The sequence below is a fragment of the Bubalus kerabau genome, chromosome 5 (genome assembly GCF_029407905.1).
Source record: "Bubalus kerabau isolate K-KA32 ecotype Philippines breed swamp buffalo chromosome 5, PCC_UOA_SB_1v2, whole genome shotgun sequence".
In the NCBI taxonomy this organism is placed as follows: domain Eukaryota; kingdom Metazoa; phylum Chordata; class Mammalia; order Artiodactyla; family Bovidae; genus Bubalus; species Bubalus kerabau.
Window position 1 is genome coordinate 24,668,738 of NC_073628.1, and position 22,012 is coordinate 24,690,749.

The 22,012-nt window shown below is 36.5% G+C and overlaps 2 protein-coding genes across 2 annotated transcripts; both read right to left on the reverse strand.

Annotated features, from left to right (window-relative positions):
* Positions 1-1,252: 1,252 nt before the first annotated feature.
* On the reverse strand, positions 1,253-2,188 carry LOC129653743 (olfactory receptor 8G1-like). The gene has a single exon (XM_055583441.1). It carries the CDS (start codon positions 2,186-2,188, stop codon positions 1,253-1,255), a length of 936 nt encoding a protein of 311 aa, XP_055439416.1.
* Positions 2,189-13,107: 10,919 nt separating this feature from the next.
* Positions 13,108-14,070, reverse strand: LOC129653744 (putative olfactory receptor 8G3). The gene has a single exon (XM_055583442.1). The coding sequence runs from the start codon at positions 14,041-14,043 to the stop codon at positions 13,108-13,110; it is 936 nt and encodes a 311-aa protein (XP_055439417.1). The 5' UTR covers positions 14,044-14,070.
* Between the last annotated feature and the right edge of the window lie 7,942 nt (positions 14,071-22,012).

The following is a 22,012-nucleotide window of genomic DNA, read 5'->3' on the forward strand; positions in this document are numbered from 1 at the left end:
AAGAGATAAATAAAAAATCAGAAAAAAATATTTGTGTGCAATATTTGATTGATTTTTTTCTCATTGATCTATATTAACTGTATTTAATCACCATGATGTATTTATAGAACAGTAGTACTTTAAAAATTGTAACATGTAGGCTGCAGGAAGGTTTCAACCGGTTATTGTCATAACCCCAGGAAAATTTCCTTCTAGGTACAATTAGTTAATGACTTTATCTAACTCTATAAATAAAAGAAATATTGAGGAATAACATAGAGATCTGTCACTTAATGTGAAAAAATTTACTAGATGTTTTTTGCTTAATGTATAGCATAATAAAAAATTATGTTCTGGTTCAAGGTGGCAATCTAGGAAGATCCACAACTCTGACTGACACAATCGAGGTTATCATATTTTCTCTTTATCTTGAAATTAAATTTTTTGAACTATAATTTGCATGTGGTATAATTTTACATACTAAGAATTTTCTCAGTGTCAATATAGGTGAAGTTCTATTTTAGTCTGGCAATCGAGGCTGGAGTAATCGAGTTCCAGATACCACTGTATCTCCAGATTTGCTATGTTGACCCATCATATAACAAATATACATATTATTTTTTAACACGTGTATACTGCATGCTTGAAAACCAAGAGTTTTGGCTCAAGGATTTTGGGTTGTTGACTTTATTTAATGACTTAAAAAATCAGGTGTTCACAAGTTATCTTACCTGTATTGGGGTTTGATACTGAAGTTAGTCAAGTTCATGCTTCTAAATTTTTGTATAGAAATAATTTAGGATGTCATCAGTTTTATTGCACATCTTTGAAGAACTCTTCAAACATAAATTTAATGGATTTTAACTTTCGAAAGTCATATGTAGCTATTAGAGAAAGTAATGGATAATGACATTATGAGATATATATGGCTTGCCATAAATATTTTTAAAAGGGAAATAAGAAAATTATCAAGGTCTTTCTAATGCCAGGAACTCTCTTAGGTCCTGCAGACACAGCAGTGAAATACACGCATGGGGATAACCTTCTTGAACATTACAGCACAGTGCATTTTGGACAATAAGCTGGCAAGTACACACCCAAAACAATAAATGGCACAGTAGGAGCACACAGGTTTGAGCAATGGTACAAAGCATGGAGGGGTTCTTAGCTCAGATTAAGCACTGGTAAGGATTTTGACGTAAGAGAACCATACATTCATACAGTGTAACAAGCAATGACTAGACCTAAAATATCATGCTCATGTTATGTCTGGTCACAAAAATATTCTTCTCTCAAGCATTTTCTTCAGGGCAACATTGACATCTTTATTCCTGAGGCTGTAGATCAGGGGATTCAGCATGGGCACAATAATAGTATAAAACACAGAGGACACTTTCCCTTGGTCCATGGAGCTCACAGATGATGGCTGCAGGTACATGAATGCTGCAGATCCATAGAAAATAGCGACAGCTGAGATGTGGGAGCTGCATGTGCTGAAGGCTTTGGATCTGCCCTCCGTGGAACGAATGTGGAGGATGCTGGAAATGATGAAGATGTAGGAGCTGAGGATGGTCAGGATGGGGGCAAAGATGTTAAGTGCACCAAAACATAGGACCAGTAATTTGTTGACATAGGTGGTAGAGCAGGAGAGCTTTAGGAGGGGCAGAAGATCACAGAAATAATGGTTGATCACATTGACTTTGCAGAAATGAACCCTAAGCATGCAGCCTGTGTGAGAGAATGCACATACCAGTCCCATCACATACACTCCACAAATGAGGGAGAAACAGGCTTGATGGGACATGGTAATATTATACAGCAAGGGGCTACAGATGGCAACATAGCGGTCATATGCCATTGCAGCCAACATGTAACACTCAGAGATAGCAAAAAGGAGGAAGAAGTACAGCTGAGTTATGCATTCACAGTAGGAGATGATGTTCTTCTCTGTCACAAAGTTCACCAGCATTTTGGGGGTAATGACAGTGGAATGACAGAGGTCAATGAAGGACAAGCTACTGAGGAAATAGTACATGGGGGTGTGCAGGTGAGAACTGAGCCCAATCAGTGTGATCATGCCCAGATTCCCCACCACCGTGACCCCATAGATTCCTAGGAAGAGGAGGAAAAGGGGCAGCTGGAGTTGTGGCTGTTCTGTTAGTCCAGTGAGGATAAACTCAGTCACTGAGGAGTGATTTCCTTTGGCCATTTTATCTGGGAATTTCTGAAGGAGAGAGAAAAAGGGACAGCTTTGAAGACATGTCTTTTTTTATGGTTTGTTTATTAAAGTTATCTCACATAGAAGGTTAACTGTTTGAATATTTCCTTGGTTTCTATGAAAAGTTTAAACTCTGCATAAGTTTTCTAAACAACATTTTCTTAATAAAATGTTTTTACAGCTTAACAGAAAATATATTAAGCTATTTCACTTACACATCTTTCAGCCATAATAGTGATCATTTTACCTATTTGAATGGCTGTTCCTTAATTCAAACTTTCACTTATTTTAAGCACTTTTTTTCCCAATTGGGGTATGCAAATTTGAAATCTTAGAGGACCTATTAAAAATGACAGAAGCTGGTTGAGCATCAACCTGGAGTGAGCAAATCTCATGTAAATGCAGAACCGTTTATTAACTAGAATTTCTATCAGAGGAGAAAAGAGACACATCAAAACATATTTTGTAATTATTTTTTTCTGATAATTATAAAACATGGGTTTCTATGTAAAAATCTTCACTTTTTAATGTTTTTTTGAAATAAAACAGCACAAACAAAATTCACATTCACTACAAACTAGTCCACTGTTGGCATGTTTGTGGACTAAATGCTTTAAGAAAAGATATATGAATTGTGCTTGTGAGTTAAAGTGCAAGAATCTGTGTTCATCTACTGACTCATCAATTACTACTTGATAATCTTTGAATAGTAAAATAATCTCATTGCCTAATTAGAAAACATTAGCAGTCTGAAATTGGTAATAATAAAAATAGCTGTTTTTATTGTTATTATACCATGCTATTATTTGGAAAATAGAGGATAATTACACACTTCAAAATACAGAAAGAGCACTTATAATGGTTAAACTTTTTCTTTTTCATCTTTCATTAACTAAAAGGGTATGAAAACTAGTCATAAAATTAGGGGATATAGAATCAGAAATGCAGTCCCCTATTCTGTTAAGCAGTAAACAGATTTTAATTACATATGGGTAGAAATAAAATAGCAAAATTTCTACTTGAATACAAATTAAAAAGAAAAAATCTAAATTGTTCTACTTCACAGCTAAATAAAAATAAAATTGAAATGAATCTTAAATCTAGGCATGAAGATTAAACAAATTTTGTGAGAAAACACTAAAGAATATATAAAATATTGGACTAGTCTAAGAATTTGTTAGAAAGAACACACACACATACTAACCAATATAACCAAATAATATAACCAATATAACCAAACAATATTGATAAATTCTTTTTATTCAAATTAAAAACTATTCCTCAAAATACATTATTAGAATATTAAAAGCACTATGGTCTGTTACTGAGAGTATGAAAAATAATATTGAAAAGACAATAACATGAAGACAAACAAATTAAAAATAAGGGAACTATGTGAACAGATATATCACAGATGACGATAAGAGAATGATTAACAAGAACCTAAAAAGATACTGAAATCCTTATTCACCAGAGAAATGAAAATGAAACTAAACCATAATGGGAAACAACTGCACGTCTAACATGTTACTGTCTGGCCTTCATGCCTGTATCCCTTCCTCCCTGTATCTGGGTTCATTTAAAATATGCATATACCATCTGAAAATGACTCTCTTTCTAGATTCCAACCTATCTCAAGTCAGAGGAATTTTACAGTGAGGACACTATTTTAGTTTCTCAATGCGAACATGATAGAGACTTAACTTACCTTCACTTCACACAGCCAAGTGTCGCTGGCTCTTATGATGTTATTGTGGGTATGATGGAGTTCTGTGGGCTGGTCACTTTTCAGTCAGATATAGAAGAACATATCTGAACACAGAGTGTCTGTTAATTCAAGGATCTCCAATATGGTTTGATCATCAGAGTCACCTAGAGAGCTTAAAGTATCTGCAAAAATAATGACTATAAAAATGTAAACATGATTATAATTAAGAACAAAATTTCCTGAATCATTGTCCTTATACTCTTTTGCTCTGGGATGTTACTATTTGCAGAAGATCACTGGTAAACAATTTTTGCTTCTATTTCTTCTCCTAAAGATGACTTTTACAGCTCAAAATAATTCACAGACTCTTGGTACTTCCAGAGTTAACAACCTTCAACATTTTATTGAAATTCCATTTTATTGCATAAGCAGTACCACTGCTTAAATTTTACTGTAATATTTGATACTTATACTAAAAACTATCTCTTCTTAGTTTCTTCTTATTTCCTTTTTTTAAAAATTTTATTTTATTTTTAAACTTTACATAATTGTATTAGTTTTGCCAAATATCAAAATGAATCCGCCACAGGTATACGTTTTTAAAGATAAAGAAGTTTCTTCTTTATCTTTAAAAACGTTCTCAAAAGTTTTTATTCATCAGCTCTCCAAATTCTCTCAACTCATCTGGAGAAATTTTTATTACACATTTCCTAACTTAACATCAAAATTAGGGATTCAGAATCCTTGAGGATTTTAAAAGATCTGAACTTTTAATAAAGTAATTTAAAACAAAAAGCCAATAAAACTGCCAGTGTAATTCTGATGATTAGCCAGGTTTGGGAACTACTGAATTAGAAGACACAAAGTCAGTGTAGTGGCATGTTTTAGGTGGAGAATTTGAAACATTCTGTTTTTTCTCTCCTATTTTTTCTTTTATCTTCTCATTTCTTTTCCTCCTTTCTTTCCTTTCCTCCCTTTTATCCTTCTTATGCTCCTTCTTCCTTCTTTCTCTTATCAATATTTTAGCAAAAATTCATGAGACAGCATTTTACCACAAAGCAAGGTCTATTCTAGAGTATGAAAACTACAGACATAGTTACTAATATCATAAAATTAAAGATGATATTAAGGTGGCCTAATATTCATCATAAAGTAGCATAATATGCAAAAATTAGAGTGAAAACTCAGAGGGGCATGCAAATTTGCATATATCTAATGGATTCAGAGCTAGGGAACTGAATATCTTGGAATTTTTATTTCAAAATGTTTTCTGTTATTTATTAGTCCTGACACAATGTCCATAGGATCTACCTCTGAGAGTCTGAATATTATATTTCTTTCGAAACAAGTTATTATACCCTACTTACATAAGAATCAATTAAAGATAGAGATTTCCCTATCATATATAGATAGATTAGATATACTAGAAAAATTAAGAATTGGATGTGTATAGCAATGCCAATTAAGTAGCATGGCCACTTAAGCAGGGTTAAGTCTTTTATCAAAATATGAGATGGGATTACTAAGCATTAAAAATGATAAAATACTTTTTACTGGCTTTTCAGTATTTGAATTTTAAAGGGGATAAGAAGGAGTAAAGATAGAAAAGACCAGTTGGGGCTCAAACTCTCTCTGTGAAATTTTTCTTTTCTCAGTGAAGCTTGCGCTTGAAGATTGCCAGTCCCTTCCAGTGTAGTACACACTCTGTGGTCAACAAAACTGCTGAAGTTCCCATAACCTAGACCCTGAGGAAGGACAATAACTGGAAACATGAATAGAGACACTAAAAACACTTAAAACAAATAAAATGAAATTTAGCAAAGCGAAGAGTTGTTATGTTTAAAATTTAGATTAAAAAAAACCCAATTCTTTGTATACTGGTTATAGCTTTGGGTTCAATTCACCTGAAAAGAATAAGGTGTCAATTCATTATTAACTCACAATAAAACCCACAAAGTAAGTGGATGGTTAATAAATTAGTTTCAGATTACACTTGTAGAAACACAATATCTAGAGTATGATCAGTAGTAACCCCAATAATATAGCTTTTTAAAACTAGTTCCATGGAACTACAAGGCCACAAATCGTCATATGGGTGCGAAGGTCTTGGGTTGTTAACATATCTGGAAGTGGGGATGAACCTACTTCCTCATGTGTTAAGTTGGTCACCACTGGCCATATGCAGCCTGATCCCTAACCTGTCACTTCACACAATATTACCATTTTCTATGTGTGCAATTAGGTTAGGAAGCACTGTGCTACACTTAAACTATATCTGGAGTTTGGAGTTACAGAAATTCTTTTTAAGGAGAGACATCAACAAGATAAAAGGCAAATAAAAACTGTGAAGAACTTAGAAAATATGTGAGGGTAATGGGATACTTAACAGATCTATCTATATATATATCTTAGCAGATATATCTCAAGGGAGATATATCCTAAAGAAAATCAACCCTGAGTATTCATTGGAAGGACTGATGCTGAAGCCAAAACTCCAGTAGTTTGGCCACCTGTGAAGAAGAGCTGACTCATTGGAAAAAGACCCCGATGCTGGGAAAGGTTGAAAGCAAAAGGAAAAGGAGCAGAGGATGAGATGGTTAGATAGCAGCACCAACTCAATGGACATGAATTTGAGTAAAGCTCCAAGAGATAGTGAAAGACAGGGAAGGCTGGCATACTGCAGTCCATGGGGTCACAAAGAGTTGGACAGGACTTATCAACTAAGCAACAACTTCTCAAGGGGATCTAAAGGGAAGAAAGACATCTTATGTATGACATTTGAAGGATCAAAGAAAATCAATTCAGTCACTCAGTCATGTCCAGCTCTTTGTGACCCCATGAACCGCAGCACGCCAAGCATCCCTTGTCCATCACCAACTCCTGGAGTTCACCCAAACCCGTGTCCATTGAGTTGGTGATGCCATCCAACCATCTCATCCTCTGTTGTCCCCTTCTCCTCCTGTCCTCAATCTTTCCCAGCATCAGGGTCTTTTTAAATGAGTCAGCTCTTCACATCAGGTAGCCAAAGTATTGGAGTTTCAGCTTCAGCATCAGTCCTTCCAATGCATATACCCTTCACTATATACAAGGGAAAATATTCTAAAAATTGGGGTTCTTAGAAATGGCAATTCTTGATCATTGAATACACTCAACCATAAATCAGATGATGAACCACTCAGGGACGTTAAGGAAAGGATGTTTTTCATGGCTTTTAAGACAAAGTATGAATATCTACACCACCTCTTGCCACTTTCCAGAATCAATTTGTATCTGGCTCCTTTCAGTTTCAGAAACTTACATTCATATTCAGAAAATTTTCTTTTTCTAGAATAAGTCAAATTCTCTCAACTTATCTAGATTTTTATTTACTCATGTTTTCATTATTTCACATGAAAAAAGTAGTCTTACCAACCTCATTATCTCTATTGTCTGCTAAATATTTTTTTTCTTTTCTAATCTCATTTACAATTAATGTCATCATGAAAACCTCCAATTCCTTGAAATTGGTTAGACTTTCTTACTACATGCTCAAGAATCTTCCATTTCTAAATAGCATGTTTTCAGACTGCAGCTTGCTGTATAAATCAGATGATGAACAAATCAGACTTATTCTCCTCTGCTCAGTAAGCAGCCTACATCTGGCACATCATAGCAAGTTAAAAATATGCTATGAATAAATTGATAATTATATGAATGACTGTATTGTGGAATATTTGCCTAAATGCCAATGGTTATTACTTTCGTAATTAAAGTCTCAAAAAGAAAAAGTAAAATCAACACACCTTTTTTCTTCTGGAAACCACAATGCTAAATCTCATTGGAAACATGCTCTTAGGGAAGAATAGTACTAGTGTGAGTGTTGGGAGTGATAGGTATCCAGCATTCTGCTGTCTTCAGTGCTGAGAGGACAGGGACAACGCTGGTCTCAGAGCCACTTTTGAAGCTGATCTGCATCACAGGTCAGCATCTCCAATTCTATGTCTTCAGTGTGTGTTTTTTCAGCTTCAAGGTAGCAAACATCTGCACCTTTCTCAGTTCTCCCCTGAGCGGTTGTGATCACTGTGCTACAAAGGTGTGTTCTGGATTTAGCTATGCCAATCAATAAATAACATGGAGTCAAATACTCTCCAAGGATTTTCATTTGTCAGGAGACAAGCTCTTGAAAAAGAAGCAATTGCAGTTAACATGTTCCCAGTTGACATGTCCCCAGTTTTTTCCTTCAAGAGCGATTGTTTGTCAATCCTGAACTCCTCAGTTAGTGATAAAGATTTATTCACAGGATCACCTGGGGACTTTTCTTTAATGCAGATCCTTTTCCAGTGGTTCCGAGGAGTATTTGAGATTTTGAGATTCTTCATCTCTTACAAGCTCCTTGCCAATGCTACTGGTTCCCAGTCCACTCTGTGAATAAAAGGTTTTAGAGGATCATGGCTCATCTTGACAAGTTGCATGCATGAGTGCTAAGTCGCTTCAATCGTGTCTAACTCTTTTGAGATTCCATGAACTGTAGCCTGCCAGGCTTCTCTGTCCCTGGCATTCTCCAGGCAAGAATATTGGAGTGGGTTGCCGTGCCCTCCTCCAGGAGATCTTCCTGACCCAGGGATTGAACCTGCATCTCATATGTCTCCTGTATTGGCAGTCTGGTTCTTTACCACTAACACCACCTGGAAAACCTCCTGACAAGTTATCTTAATGTTAATAGGACAATAGATTTTAAAATAATGAAGTAAATTAATTAAGCTTGTATAAAAATACATTTAATTGTAAATAGGAAATATCAATATTGATTCAAAAGTCAAACCTATATAAAATTGGATTTAAGTTTTTGGGTAAGAATTCAGAATATTTATGTTATATTTGGTTTTTTGAGGTCCTTACTATTAAAAATTCTAGTTGCTATATATAAAGAAACATTTTATTAGGCACCTTTGTTTCTTATTCCTTCTGTTTTCATATTCCTTCTATTTTTGCATTTTCTTGTATATTTTAATTTTTTGTTCCAAAATCAGAATATGGAAAATAATATCAGGTTTAACTGAATCAAAGTAAATTGGGCACTCAAATGAGGAGAAATACTATAAAATATAGTTAAATGTATCAGTTCAATTATTATTACCAGTTTACGCTTGCATGCATTGCTGCTGCTGCTGCTGCTAAGTCGCTTCAGTCGTGTCTGACTCTATGCGACCCCACAGACGGCAGCCCACCAGGCTCCCCTGTCCCTGGGATTCTCCAGGCAAGAACACTGGAGTGGGTTGCCATTTTGCATGCATTAATGTTTCTCAATTTTGGATACTCATTTCAAGCTAACAAGGGAGTTTATTTTATTATTATTTCAATACCCAGGGTACTCCCTATGTCAATAAAGTCAAAAATTTAAGAGTATATGAAACGAGTCGCCAGTCCATGTTTGATGCATGATACTGGATGCTTGGGGCTGGTGCACTGGGATGACCCAGAGGGATGGTATGGGGAGGGAGGAGGGAGGAGGGTTCAGGATGGGGAACACGTGTATACCTGTGGCAGATTCATTTCGATATTTGGCAAAACCAATACAATATTGTACAGTTTAAAAATAAAATAAAATTAAAAAAATTAAGAGTATAATGTAAGATAACAGTATTTTTTGAAAACTTCTAAACCTTTAATGTGCACAGGAATAACCTAAGGGTCTTGATCAAAAGTGGTTTGTGACAGTAAGTCTCATAAATGGCTCGATATTATGCATTTTAAATAAAATCTCTCAGATCTTGTCACTGCTCGTCTATGGACCTCTTGGAAAAATGAAGGGTAGAATATCTCTTGTTTTGAATAATTTCCCTAGAGTTCTTTCAGATTTAAGCAAGGTGCCCCCCAAATAAAAGGTTTCCTTAGCACTGGATTTGCTGTGGCTGCAGGATTCTGGGATGTTTGAAGGGCAATATGTGTGTCTGGAATGCCACCTTACAGGTTAGCAGACAAGGATTTACAGTTACTTCAGTGTGCTGAATAAAAAAAGTGAGAAAGAGATTTTGGAGTTTGGTAAAGGTCAAGGCTGTATATTATCACCCTGCTTATTAACTTGTATGCAGAGTACATCATGCAAAATGCCTGGCTGGATGAAGCACAAGGTGGAGCCAAGGTGGCCGGGAGAAATATCAATAATCTCAGATATGCAGATGACACCAGCTTTATGACAGAAAGAGAAGAGGAACTAAAGAGCCTCTTGATGAAGGTGAAAGAGGACAGTGAAAAGCTGACTTAAAACTCAACATTCAAAAAACTAAGATCATGACATCTGGTCCCATCACTTCATGGCAAATAGATGGGAAGAAACAGAAACAGTAGACTCCAAAATCAGAAACAGTAGACTCCAAAATCACTGCAGATGATGCTTGTAGCTACAAATTTAAAAGACGTTTACTCCTTGGAAGAAAAGCTGTGACCAACCTAGATAGCATATTAAAAAGCAGAGACATTACTCTGCTGACAAATGTCTGTCTAGTCAAAGCTTTGGCTTTTCCAGTAGTCATGTATTGGCTGGACCATAAAGGCTGAGCTCCGAAGAATTGATACTTTTGAACTGTGTTGTTGGAAAGACTTGAGAGTCCTTTGGACTGCAAGGAGATCAAACCAGTTAATCCTAAAAGAAATAAATCCTGAATATTCATTAGAAGGATTGATGCTGAAGCTGAAGCTCCAATACTTTGGCCACCTGATGTGAAGAGCTAACTCATTGGAAAAGACCCTGATGCTGGGAAAGATTGAACAAAGGAGAAAAAGGAGGGGACAACAGAAGACGAGGTGGTTGGATGGCATCACTGACTCAGTGGAAATGAGTTTGAGTAAGCCCCAGGAGATAGTGGAGGACAGGGAAGCCTGGAGTGCTCCAGTTCCTGAGATCACAAAGAGTCAGACATGACTGAGTGACTGAACAACAACAACAAAAGGTCAGACACAGAAAAGATGTAAACAAAAAGTAAAAACAGATATTTTTCCTATGACTGTACATCCTAAAAAGTTAGGATACCCATAGACGCCATTCTTTCAGTTCTAATAGGGTATATGTTCTGATATGTTGTTGTTGTTCAGTTGCTCAGTCATGTCCAGCTCTTTGTGACCCCATGGACTGTAGCACTCCAGGCTTCCCTGTCCTTCCCCATCTCTCAGAGCTTGTGCTCTGAGAGAGCACATCAAACTCATGTGCATTGAATCAGTGATGCCATCCAACCATCTCATCCTCTGTAGTCCTCTTCTCCTTCTGGCTTCAGTCTTTCCCAGCTTCAGGGTCTTTCTAATAGCTGAGCTCTTTGCATCAGGTGGCCAAAGTACTGGAGCTTCAGTTTCAGCATCAGTCCTCCCAATGAATATTCAGGGTTGATTTCCTTTAGGATTGACTGGTTTGATCTCCTTGCAGTCCAGAGGATTCTTAAGAATCTTCTCCAACATGGCAGATGGGGAGCACATGTATACCTGTGGTGATTCATTTTGATATTTGGCAAAACTAATACAATTTTGTAAAGTTTAAAAATAAAAAAAATAAAAAAAAAAAGCATCAGTTCTTAAGATTGTGCTTCCAGGTTATGGAATCAAGATTGCACAAGCTGAAAGAACATATTTATACATATCTAGAATATATATATAGCAGAGTAGGAATCATGCCTGAGATAGGAGGTTTTATTTGAATCATTTTTCTAAATTAAATTTAATTGGAAGGATAGGAGTTTTAATTGTAGCCATTTATCTTCTTTTAAAATACTGATTAAAATTAAGTCAAATAATATGAGAGCACTTGGAAAATGAATGTCTGACATCAATGAGTTACTGGATAATTGGATACAAGGGTGGTAAATAATATTATGTTATATGTGTTTTTGTTACATAATTAGACACTACAGGTGAGTAAGGTTAAACACTTTCCAAAGAACATTGACCTGTTATTAATGAGTAAATGTTTTGAACTGAGAAGAGACACAAGAGAGCTGAGTGTTTAGAATTTCATGAGAATTTATAGTTGTTGCTTAGTCTCTGAGCCATGTCCGACTCTTTTTTGACACCCAGAGACTATAGCCCACCAGGCTCCTCTGTCCATGGAGTTTCCCAGGTTAGAATATTGGAGTGGGTTGCCATTTCTTTCTCCAAGGGATCTTCCTGACCCAGGGATCGGACTCACTTGTCCTGCATTGCCAGGCAGATTCTTTGCCACTGAAGCACCAGGGAAGACCCAGATTTATAGTAACCAGTTGACAAAATGCCCAGAAGCAAATAAGGAATCATATAAGGGGAAAGAAGAAATGCTTCCAAGATAAAACTGATGTGGAATGGCAATTATTTATAAATTATGGCTTTTTTGGCTACTATGAGTAGTTTTTCCATAAATAATACAGTATTACTCATATAAAGATAAAAATGTGTTGGACCGCTTTAATAAAAATTGTTGGTGTTGAGCATGAAAATTTGAATCTCTTTAGTGAGTTTCTATCATAAGATTCTGTAGTAACTCTCCAACTGATTTCTTTTTCCATTTGATTATTACATGTTTGAAATATTTTGATTATTTTCATTATATCAAATGAAACAAAAATGATACTAAGATTGGAGAGAAAGAAGAAAATGACACAGTGTTATAAGAAACTGTAGATTAATGTGCAGAAGAAAATTACTGGGAAGGCCTTAGACTTACCTATGATTACTTGGGGCCAATATATCACTTTGAGTAAAATCACGGATTCTGGAGCCAGACATTCTAGACTCTTGTCATTTATTATGTTTGGGAACTTATACATTTACTGAAACTAAGTAAGTGTCAGTTTATTCAGATTTCAAAGTAAAATAGTACTAGGGCTTGCTCTGAGAGAAACCTGTAAATATTAAATGAAGTTATCTACTTTAAAGTGCTGGGCTTTGTGCTTGATATTTTATACTATCTCAATCATGTATGTTATTATTTTATGATGATCATCATAGTTGTTGTTTGTATTTTTTTAAGTCAAACTGGAACTTCTTTAATTCTTAAGACTCTCTGACTTTATTCTTGTTATTTTTCCATACATAGTCACTGTAACACAGGTTCAATGGAAGTGGCCCAGAGAGAATTTGGGAAAGGTATTATATGAGAAAATGATTCTGATTTTCCAAAAATTTGAACAATAAAATGAAAGCATTGAATATCTCAGCAAACCAAAGACATATTTCTGATATGACACTATGGCATTGAGTCTATTCATCTACATTTTCCACTGTCCAGAATTTTCTTCAGAGCAAATTTGACATCCTTATTCCGCAGACTGTAGATTAGAGGGTTTAGCATGGGTACAATGCAGGTATAAAACACAGAGGACACTTTCCCTTGGTCCATGGAGCTGACTGATGATGGCTGCAGGTACATAAATGCTACAGATCCATAGAAAACAGCAACAGCTGAGATATGGGAGCTGCAGGTGCTGAAGGCTTTGGACCTACCTTCAGTGGAGTGGATTTGGAGGATGCTAGCGAGGATGAAGATGTAGGAAGCAAGGATGGTTAAAACAGGAATCAGGACATTAAAAGCACTAAAGACTAGAGCCAATAATTCATTCATGGAGATGCTAGAACAGGATAGCTCCAAGAGTGGGAAGAGATCACAAAAATAATGGTTAACCACCTTGGCCTTGCAGAAATAGAGTCTCAACATAAAGCCTGTATGGATTGCAGATTCAATGATGCACAAAATATAAACTGTCACTGTGAGCTGGAAGCACCTATAATAAGACATGATGACATTGTAAAGCAAAGGGTCACAGATGGCAACATAGCGGTCATATGCCATTACAGCCAACATATAACATTCTGCTATAATAAAAACAATAAAGAAATAGAGCTGAGTCATACATTCAGGGTAGGAGATGATATTCTTCTCTGTCACAAAGTTCACCAGCATTTTGGGGGTAACGACAGTGGAATGACAGAAGTCAATAAAGGACAAATTGGTGAGGAAATAGTACATGGGGGTGTGCAGGTGAGAACTGAGCCCTATCAGTGTGATCATGCCCAGGTTCCCCACCACCGTGACTGAGTAGATTCCTAGGAAGAAGACCAGAAGGGGAATCTGGAGCTCTGGTTTCTCTGTGAGCCCAGCGAGGATGAACTCAGTCACTGAGGAGTGATTTCCAGGGTCCATTTTCTTCTCAGCAGGTTCTAAGTTTAAAAATAAAGAAATGAGTGTACTTTTGTGTTAGGGTGTATGTGTGTGTGTGTGTGTGTGTGTGTGTGTGTGTGTGAGAAGGAGAGAGAGAGAGAGAGAGAGAGAGAGAGAAATAGATATTTATGAACATACGTATGTGCATGTGTGTGAGGCAGAGAGTAATCCTGCTGAGATCATTCTTTAGTGGTCATCAGAGGACGTACATAATGTGGGGATTTCTTTAGCTTCTATTGTCATTCTAGGACAAACTATGATTCTGGCTGAACTAGAATAGAAATTATAAACTTGAAGAATCTTATAATTGAGATATTTCATAAAGTTTAAGAGAAACACTGATTTCTGGACTGTTAAAGGCAGTTAAAATGAACATTTCTACTATTATTTGAGCACTCTTCTTTCCTCCAAATTTCTGGATTCCAACCTATTTCAAGTCAGAAGAATTTTATGTCAAGGCCAAGATTTTAGTTTATGAACATGAACCTGATATAATAACTTACCATCACTTCACATAGTCAAGTGGCACTGGATCTCATGATATGCTCGTGGGTAAGATGGAGTTCTGTGGGCTGGTCACTTTACAGTCAGATGTAAAAGAACATATCTGAACACAAAGATGATCTGTTAATTCAGGATTCCCCAATATGGTTGATCATCAGAGTCACCTAGAGAGATCACAACATTTATAAAAATGATGAGTGTAAAAATGTAAACATATAATTAAAAATGAAAGTCTCTAATCATCTTCCTTAACATTCTTTACTCCTACTACTACTAAGTCACTTCAGTTGTATCTGACTCTGTGCGACCCCAGAGACAGCAGCCCACCAAGCTCCCCGGTCCCTGGGATTCTCCAGTCAAGAACACTGGAGTGGGTTGCCATTTCCTTCTCCAATGCATGAAAGTGAAAAGTGAAAGTGAAGTTGCTCAGTCATGTCTGACCCTCAGTGACCCCATGGACTGCAGCCCACCAGGCTCCTCCATCCATGGGATTTTCCAGGCAAGAGTACTGGAGTATTAGATTAATCTCTGTAGAATAGCTCTGATAAATCATTTTTCTTTCTGTCTCTTCAAAAGATTGCCTCTACATTTTAAATAATTCACAAATCTTGGTACTTCCAGAATTCTAGAATTTTATCAAATTTCTCTTTTATTATATATGCTGTTACTTTAGTTAAATCATTACCACTGCCTCCTTTTTAGTCTAATATTTGATACTTTTATTTAAAAAATGGTTTTCCTTTTTGCTTTTGATCTTTTAAAAATGTCCTCAAAAGTGTTTAGAATCTTGGAAGATTTTAAAGATCTTAACACCTGATAATCAAAATAATATAAAACAAATAAGCCAACAAAACTTCCAGTGTAATTCTGATGATCAGCGAGGTTTGGGAACTACTGGGCTAGAAGACACAAAGTTCATGTAGCAGCATGTTTTAGGCGGAGAACTTGAGAAAATTTTTTCTCTGTTATTTTCCTTTTATCGTCTTATTTCTTTCCTCCTGTTCCTCCTTTTCATCCTTCCCTTACCTCCTTCCTTCTTTCTTTCTTCAATAATTTGGCAAAAATTCCTGAAACAGCACTTTACTTCAAAATGAAGTTTAGTCTAGGGTATAAAAATGACAAAAACTCAGTTACTTACCTCATAAAATTTAAAATTTGATATTAAGAAGGCCTAATATTCATTATAAAAAAGTATAATATGAAAATAAAATTGGAGTGAAAACTCAGAGGGACATCCAAATTTGAACAGCTCTCCTAATGGATTCAGAGCTAGGGAACTGAACATTTTGTAATTTTTGTTTCAAAATGCCTTCTGTTATTTATTAGTCTTGACCCAATGTCCATCTTATACAACCTAATGTAAGAATTAGGTATATATAGCAATGCTATAAACCCTGTTTATATGGGGTTTGAGTCATTTATCAGAATATAAGATGGAATCACTGAACATTAAAAATGACAAAGTTACTACTTACTGGCCTTAGCTTATTTGACTTTTAATGGGGATAGGTAGGAATACAATCAGAAAAGAGCAGTTGGTAGTCAAACTCTCTGCTGAAATTTTTGTTTTCTCAGTGAAGCTTGGGCTTGAGAATTGCCAGTGCCCCCTGATTAGTGCAGACTCTGTGATCAACAAAACCTTCCAAGATTGTACAATTTAGACCCCGAGGGTGACGGCAACTGGAAAAATGAATAGAGACACTGAAAACAGTTAAAACAAACAAATTGAAGTTTAGTGAAGTAAAGAGTATTTATGTTTAAATTTTAGATTTTAAAAAACCTAATCCTTTGAATACTGGATATAGCTTTGTGTGCCATTCACTTGAAAAGAAAAAGGGGTCAATTTTTTATTAAGTCAATAAAATTCACAAAGTAAGTGACTGGTTAATAAAGACAGTTTCAGATTGCACTTGTAGAAACACAATGTCTAGAGTATGATCAATAGTAACTCCAGTAACATGATTTTCTAATACTAATTCTATGGAACTACAAAGCCACAGATATGAAGAAGTGAGATCGAACCAAGACTTCTTCATGTGTTAAGCTGATCACCACTGGCCACATGCAGCCTGATTCACTTAACCTGTCACTTTACACAAATATTACCATTTTCTATGTGTGCGATTAGGTTGGGAAGCACTGTGCTACACTTAAATTATAAATGAGTTTGGAGTTTAGTTACTGATATTCTTTTTAAGGAGAGATATTGACAAGATAAAAGGCAAATAAAGACTGTAAAACTTGAAAAATATTTGAGGTGTTGAGATAATTAACAGGTGTCGTTATATATCTCAAGGGACTCTAAAGAGACAAAAGACATTTTATGTACGGCATTTGAAAGATCTAAGAATACAAGGGAAAATATTCTAAAATTTTGAGTTCTTAGAAATGTCTGTTCGTAGTCATTGAATATACTCAATCAGACTCAGTTCACAAATGATTCCTTCCAGTTTCAGAAACTTACATTCAAATTTAGAAAATGTTCATTTTCTTGAATAAGTAAAATTCTCTCAACTTATCTAGATTTTTACTTACTCATATGAAATAATAGTCTCACCACCCCATTCATCTCTGTTATCTGCTACATAGTTTTTCTTTACTAATCTCACTTACAATTAAAGTCACTATAGCAGTAGTAGTGTTAGCTGCTCAGTCACGTCTGACTCTTTGCAGCCTCATGAACTGTAGCCCACCAGGCTCCTCTGTCCATGCGGTACTCCAGGCAAGAATACTGGAGTGGGTCACCATTCTCTTCTCCAGGGGATCTTCCCAACCCAGATATCAAATCCAGGTCTCCCACACTGCAGGCAGATTGTTTATCACCTGAGCACCAAGAAAGCAGAATATCATCATGAAAACCTCAAATTCCTTCTAATCGATTAGACTTTATTACGACAAGCTCAATAATCCTCCATTTCTAAACAGCACGTTTTCAGACTCCAGCTGTACTATAAATCAAATGATGAACAAATCTGACTTAGTTTTCTCTGCATCCAAGAAAATATCCCACATCTGGCACATCACAACAAGTTTAAAAACTTGGTTTATGAATAAACTGATAATTTTATGAATGAAGATGTTGTGGAATATTTGCCTGAATGCCAACGGTTATTACTTTCATAACTGAAGTCTCAAATATTGAGTATAAAATCAACACACTCACCTTCTTTGTTCCTGGAAATCTCAATGCCAAATCTATTTCACAATGTGCTCTCAGAGATGAATAGCACTAGTGTTAGTGTGGGGAGTGATAGGTACCCAGCATTCTGCTGTCTTTAGTGCTGGGAGGGCGGGCCTGACTGCCCTGGTCTCAAGAGTCACTTTTGAAGCCATTATGCATCACAGATGAGCATCTTCAATTCTAAGTCTTCAGTGTGTGTTTCTTCAGCTTCAAGGTAGCAAACATCTGCACCTTTCCTAGTTCTCCCCTGAGCAGTTGCGATCACTGTGCTATGAAGGTGCATCCTGGATTTAGCTATGCCAGGCAATAAATAACATGGATTCAAATACTCTCCAAGGATTTTCATTTCTCAGGAGACTGGCTCTTGAGAAAAGAGGCAATCGCAGGTGAAGTGTCCCCAGTTGTCGAACATTTTCTTTCAAAAGGTATTATTTGTCAATCCTGAACTTATCAACTAGCAATAAAGATTTGTTCACAGGCTCTGCTAAGGATTTTGTTAAACTGCATCCTGATCTGGCCAGTCTAAGTTGGATCTGAGATTCTACACTTCTTACAAGCTCCTATCAATGCTGTGGCTTCACCATCTGACTGTGAATAGTAGATTTAGAGGATCACGACATATTCTGAAAATTTATCCTATTGGTAATAAATCCAGAAATTGTTAATAATGAATTAAAATCATTTTTCATGTAGTATATATATTTAATTTTTATAATAATGATAATATAAATAATTGATTCAAAAATGAAATCTATATATAATTGAGTTTTAGAGTTATGGGGCAAGAATACAAAATATTGATGTAATATTTTTTGAAGTGGTCACTAATAAGAATTTTACTTGTTATATATTTAATGAAAGTATATTTATTGAAATAGTTTATTATAAGGCAATTATGTTTCATAATCCTTCTTCTTTTTTACATACTTTTACTTTTTATCCAAAGCTGGACTAACTGGAAGCAGTCTTCGATTGTAGCATGATGATAAATTGGATAAATTGGAAACTCACATCAGGGAGCACTTATAAGATATGATTAAATGAATTAGGTTCAATTATTTTTAAAAGAATTTACACTTGGGCAACACAGTGCTTCTCAATGAATTTCCACATTGAAATTGTGGAAAAACTCAATCATTTACTCAAGTGAAATACGCCTCAATTATACTAGAGCTTGCCTTAAGAGAATACAATAAATAGTTACCCATTTGAAAATAGGGACTAGTGTTTATATTTCATAAAATCCTTTATTATTTGTTATATTTATTGGAGTGTAATTGCTTTACAATTGTGTTAGTTTTTCCTTTACAACAAATGATATTTGTTCTTCTCTTTCTGCCTTCAGTTCAATTCAGTCGCTCAGTCGTGTCTGACTCTTTGTGACCCCATGAATTGCAGCATGCCAGGCCGCCCTGTCCATCACCAACTCCTGGAGTTCACTCAAATCCATGTCCATTGAGTCAGTGATGCCATCCAGCCATCTCATCCTCTGTTGTCCCCTGCTCCTCCTGCCACCAATCCCTCCCAGCATCAGAGTCTTTTCCAATGAGTCAACTCTTCACATGAGGTGGCCAAAGTACTGGAGTTTCAGCTTTAGCATCATTCCTTCCAAAAAACACACAGGACTGATCTCCTTCAGAATGGACGGGTTGGATCTCCTTGCAGTCCAAGGGACTCTTAAGAGTCTTCTCCAACACCACACTTCAAAAGCATCAATTCTTCGGCGCTCAGGTTTCTTTACAGTCCAACTCTCACATCCATACATTACTACTGGAAAAAACAATAGCCTTGACTAGATGGACCTTTGTTGGCAAAGTAATGTCTCTGCTTTTGAATATGCTATCTTGGTTGGTCATAACTTTCCTTCCAAGAAGTAAGTGTCTTTTAATTTCATGGGTGCAATCACCATTTGCAGTGATTTTGAAGCCCCCCAAAATAAAGTCTCTCACTGTTTCCACTGTTTCTCCATCTATTTCCCATGAAGTGATGGGACCAGATGCCATGATCTTCGTTTTCTGAATGTTGAGCTTTAAGCCAACTTTTTCACTCTCCTCTTTCACTTTCATCAAGAGGCTCTTTAGTTCATCTTCACTTTCTGCCATAAGGGTGGTGTCATTTGCATATCTGAGCTTATTGATATATCTCCCAATTTTGATTCCAACTTGTGCTTCTTCCAGCCCAGCATTTCTCATGATGTATTCTGCGTATAAGTTAAATAAGCAGGGTGACAATATACAGCTTTGACATACTCCTTTTCCTATTTGGAACCAATCTGTTGTTCCATGTCCAGTTCTAACTGTTGCTTCCTGACCTGCATATTGGTTTCTCAAGAGGCAGGTCAGGTGGTTTGGTATTCCCATCTCTTTCAGAATTTTCCACAGTTTGTTGTGATCCACATGGTCAAAAGCTTTGGCATAGTCAATAAAGCAGAAATAGATGATTTTCTGGAACTCTCTTGCTTTTTCCATGATCCAGTGGATGTTGGAAATTTGATCTCTATTTCCTCTGCCTTTTCTAAAACTAGCTTGAACATTTGAAAGTTCATCATCCACGCATTGCTGAAGCCTGGCTTGTAGAATTTGAGCCTTACTTTACCAGCGTGTGAGTTGAGGGCAATTGTGCGGTGGTTTGAACATACTTTGACATTGTCTTTCCTTGTCACATTTCTCTGACATAATGTGGTCCACTGCAGAAGGCAATGGCAAACCACTTCAGTATTCTTGCCTTGAGAACTCCATGAAGAGTATGAAAAGGAAAAATGATAGGATACTGAAAGAGGAACTCCCCAGGTCAGTAGGTGCCCAATATGCTACTGGAGATCAGTGGAGAAATAACTCCAGAAAGAATAAAGGAATGGAGCCAAAGCAAAAACAATACCCAGTTTTGGATGTGACTGGCGATAGAAGCAAGGTCCAATGCTGTAAACAGCAATATTGCATAGGAACCTGGAATGTTAGGTCCATGAATCAAGGCAAATTGGAAGTGGTCAAACAGGAGATGGCAAGAGTGAATGTAGACATTCTAGGAATCAGTGAACTAAAATGGACTGGAATGGGTAAATTTAACTCCGATAACCATTATATCTACCATTGTGGGCAGGAATCCCTTAGAACATGGAGTAGCCATCATGGTCAACAAAAGAGTCCGAAATGCAGTACTTGGATGCAATCTCAAAAACGACAGAATGATCTCTGTTCATTTCCAAGGCAAACCATTCAATATTACTGTAATCCAAGCCTATGCCCCAACCAGTAACGCTGAAGAAGCTGAAGTTGAACGGTTCTATGAAGACTGACAAGACCTTTTAGAACTAACACCCAAAAAAGATGTCCTTTTCATTACAGGGGACTGGAATGCAACAGTAGGAAGTCAAGAAACACCTGAGCTAACAGGTAAATTTGGCCTTGGAATATGGAATGAAGCAGGGCAAAGGCTAAAAGAGTTTTGACAAGAGAACACAGTGTTCATAGCAAACACCCTCTTCCAACAACACAAGAGAAGACTCTACACATGGACATCACCAAATGGTCAACACTGAAATCAGATTGATTATATTCTTTGCAGTCAAAGATGGAGAAGCTCTATACAGTCAGCAAAAACAATACCAGGAACTGACTGTGGCTCAGATCATGAACTCCTTATTGCCAAATTCAGACTTAAATTGAAGAAAGTGGGAAAACCACTAGACCATTCAGGTATGACCTAAATCAAATCCCTTATGATTATACAGTGGAAGTGAGAAATAGATTTAAGGGACTAGATATGATAGACTGCCTGATGAAGTATGGACTGAGGTTCGTGACATTGTACAGGAGACAGGGATCAAGACCATCCCCATGGAAAAGAAATGCAAAAAATCAAAATGGCTGTCTGGGGAGGCCTTACAAATAGCTGTGAAAAGAAGAGAAGCAAAAAGCAAAGGAGAAAAGGAAAGATATAAGTATCTGAATGCAGAGTTCCAAAGAATAGCAAGGAGAGATAAGAAAGCCTTCCTCAGTGATCAATGCAAAGAAATAGAGGAAAACAACAGAATGGGAAAGACTAGAGATCTCTTCAAGAAAATTAGAGCTACCAAGGGAACATTTCATGGAAAGATGGGCTCGATAAAGGACAGAAATGGTATGGACCTAACAGAAGCAGAAGATATTAAGAAGAGGTGGCAAGAATACACAGAAGAACTGTGCCAAAAAGATCTTCATGACCAAGCTAATCATGATGGTGTGATCACTCACCTAGAGCCAGACATCCTAGAATGTGAAGTCAAGT

Excerpts from the sequence above, each read along its gene's own strand:
- LOC129653743 (XM_055583441.1), bottom strand. The coding sequence starts at position 2,188 with ATGGCCAAAGGAAATCACTCCTCAGTGACTGAGTTTATCCTCACTGGA.
- LOC129653744 (XM_055583442.1), bottom strand. The coding sequence starts at position 14,043 with ATGGACCCTGGAAATCACTCCTCAGTGACTGAGTTCATCCTCGCTGGG.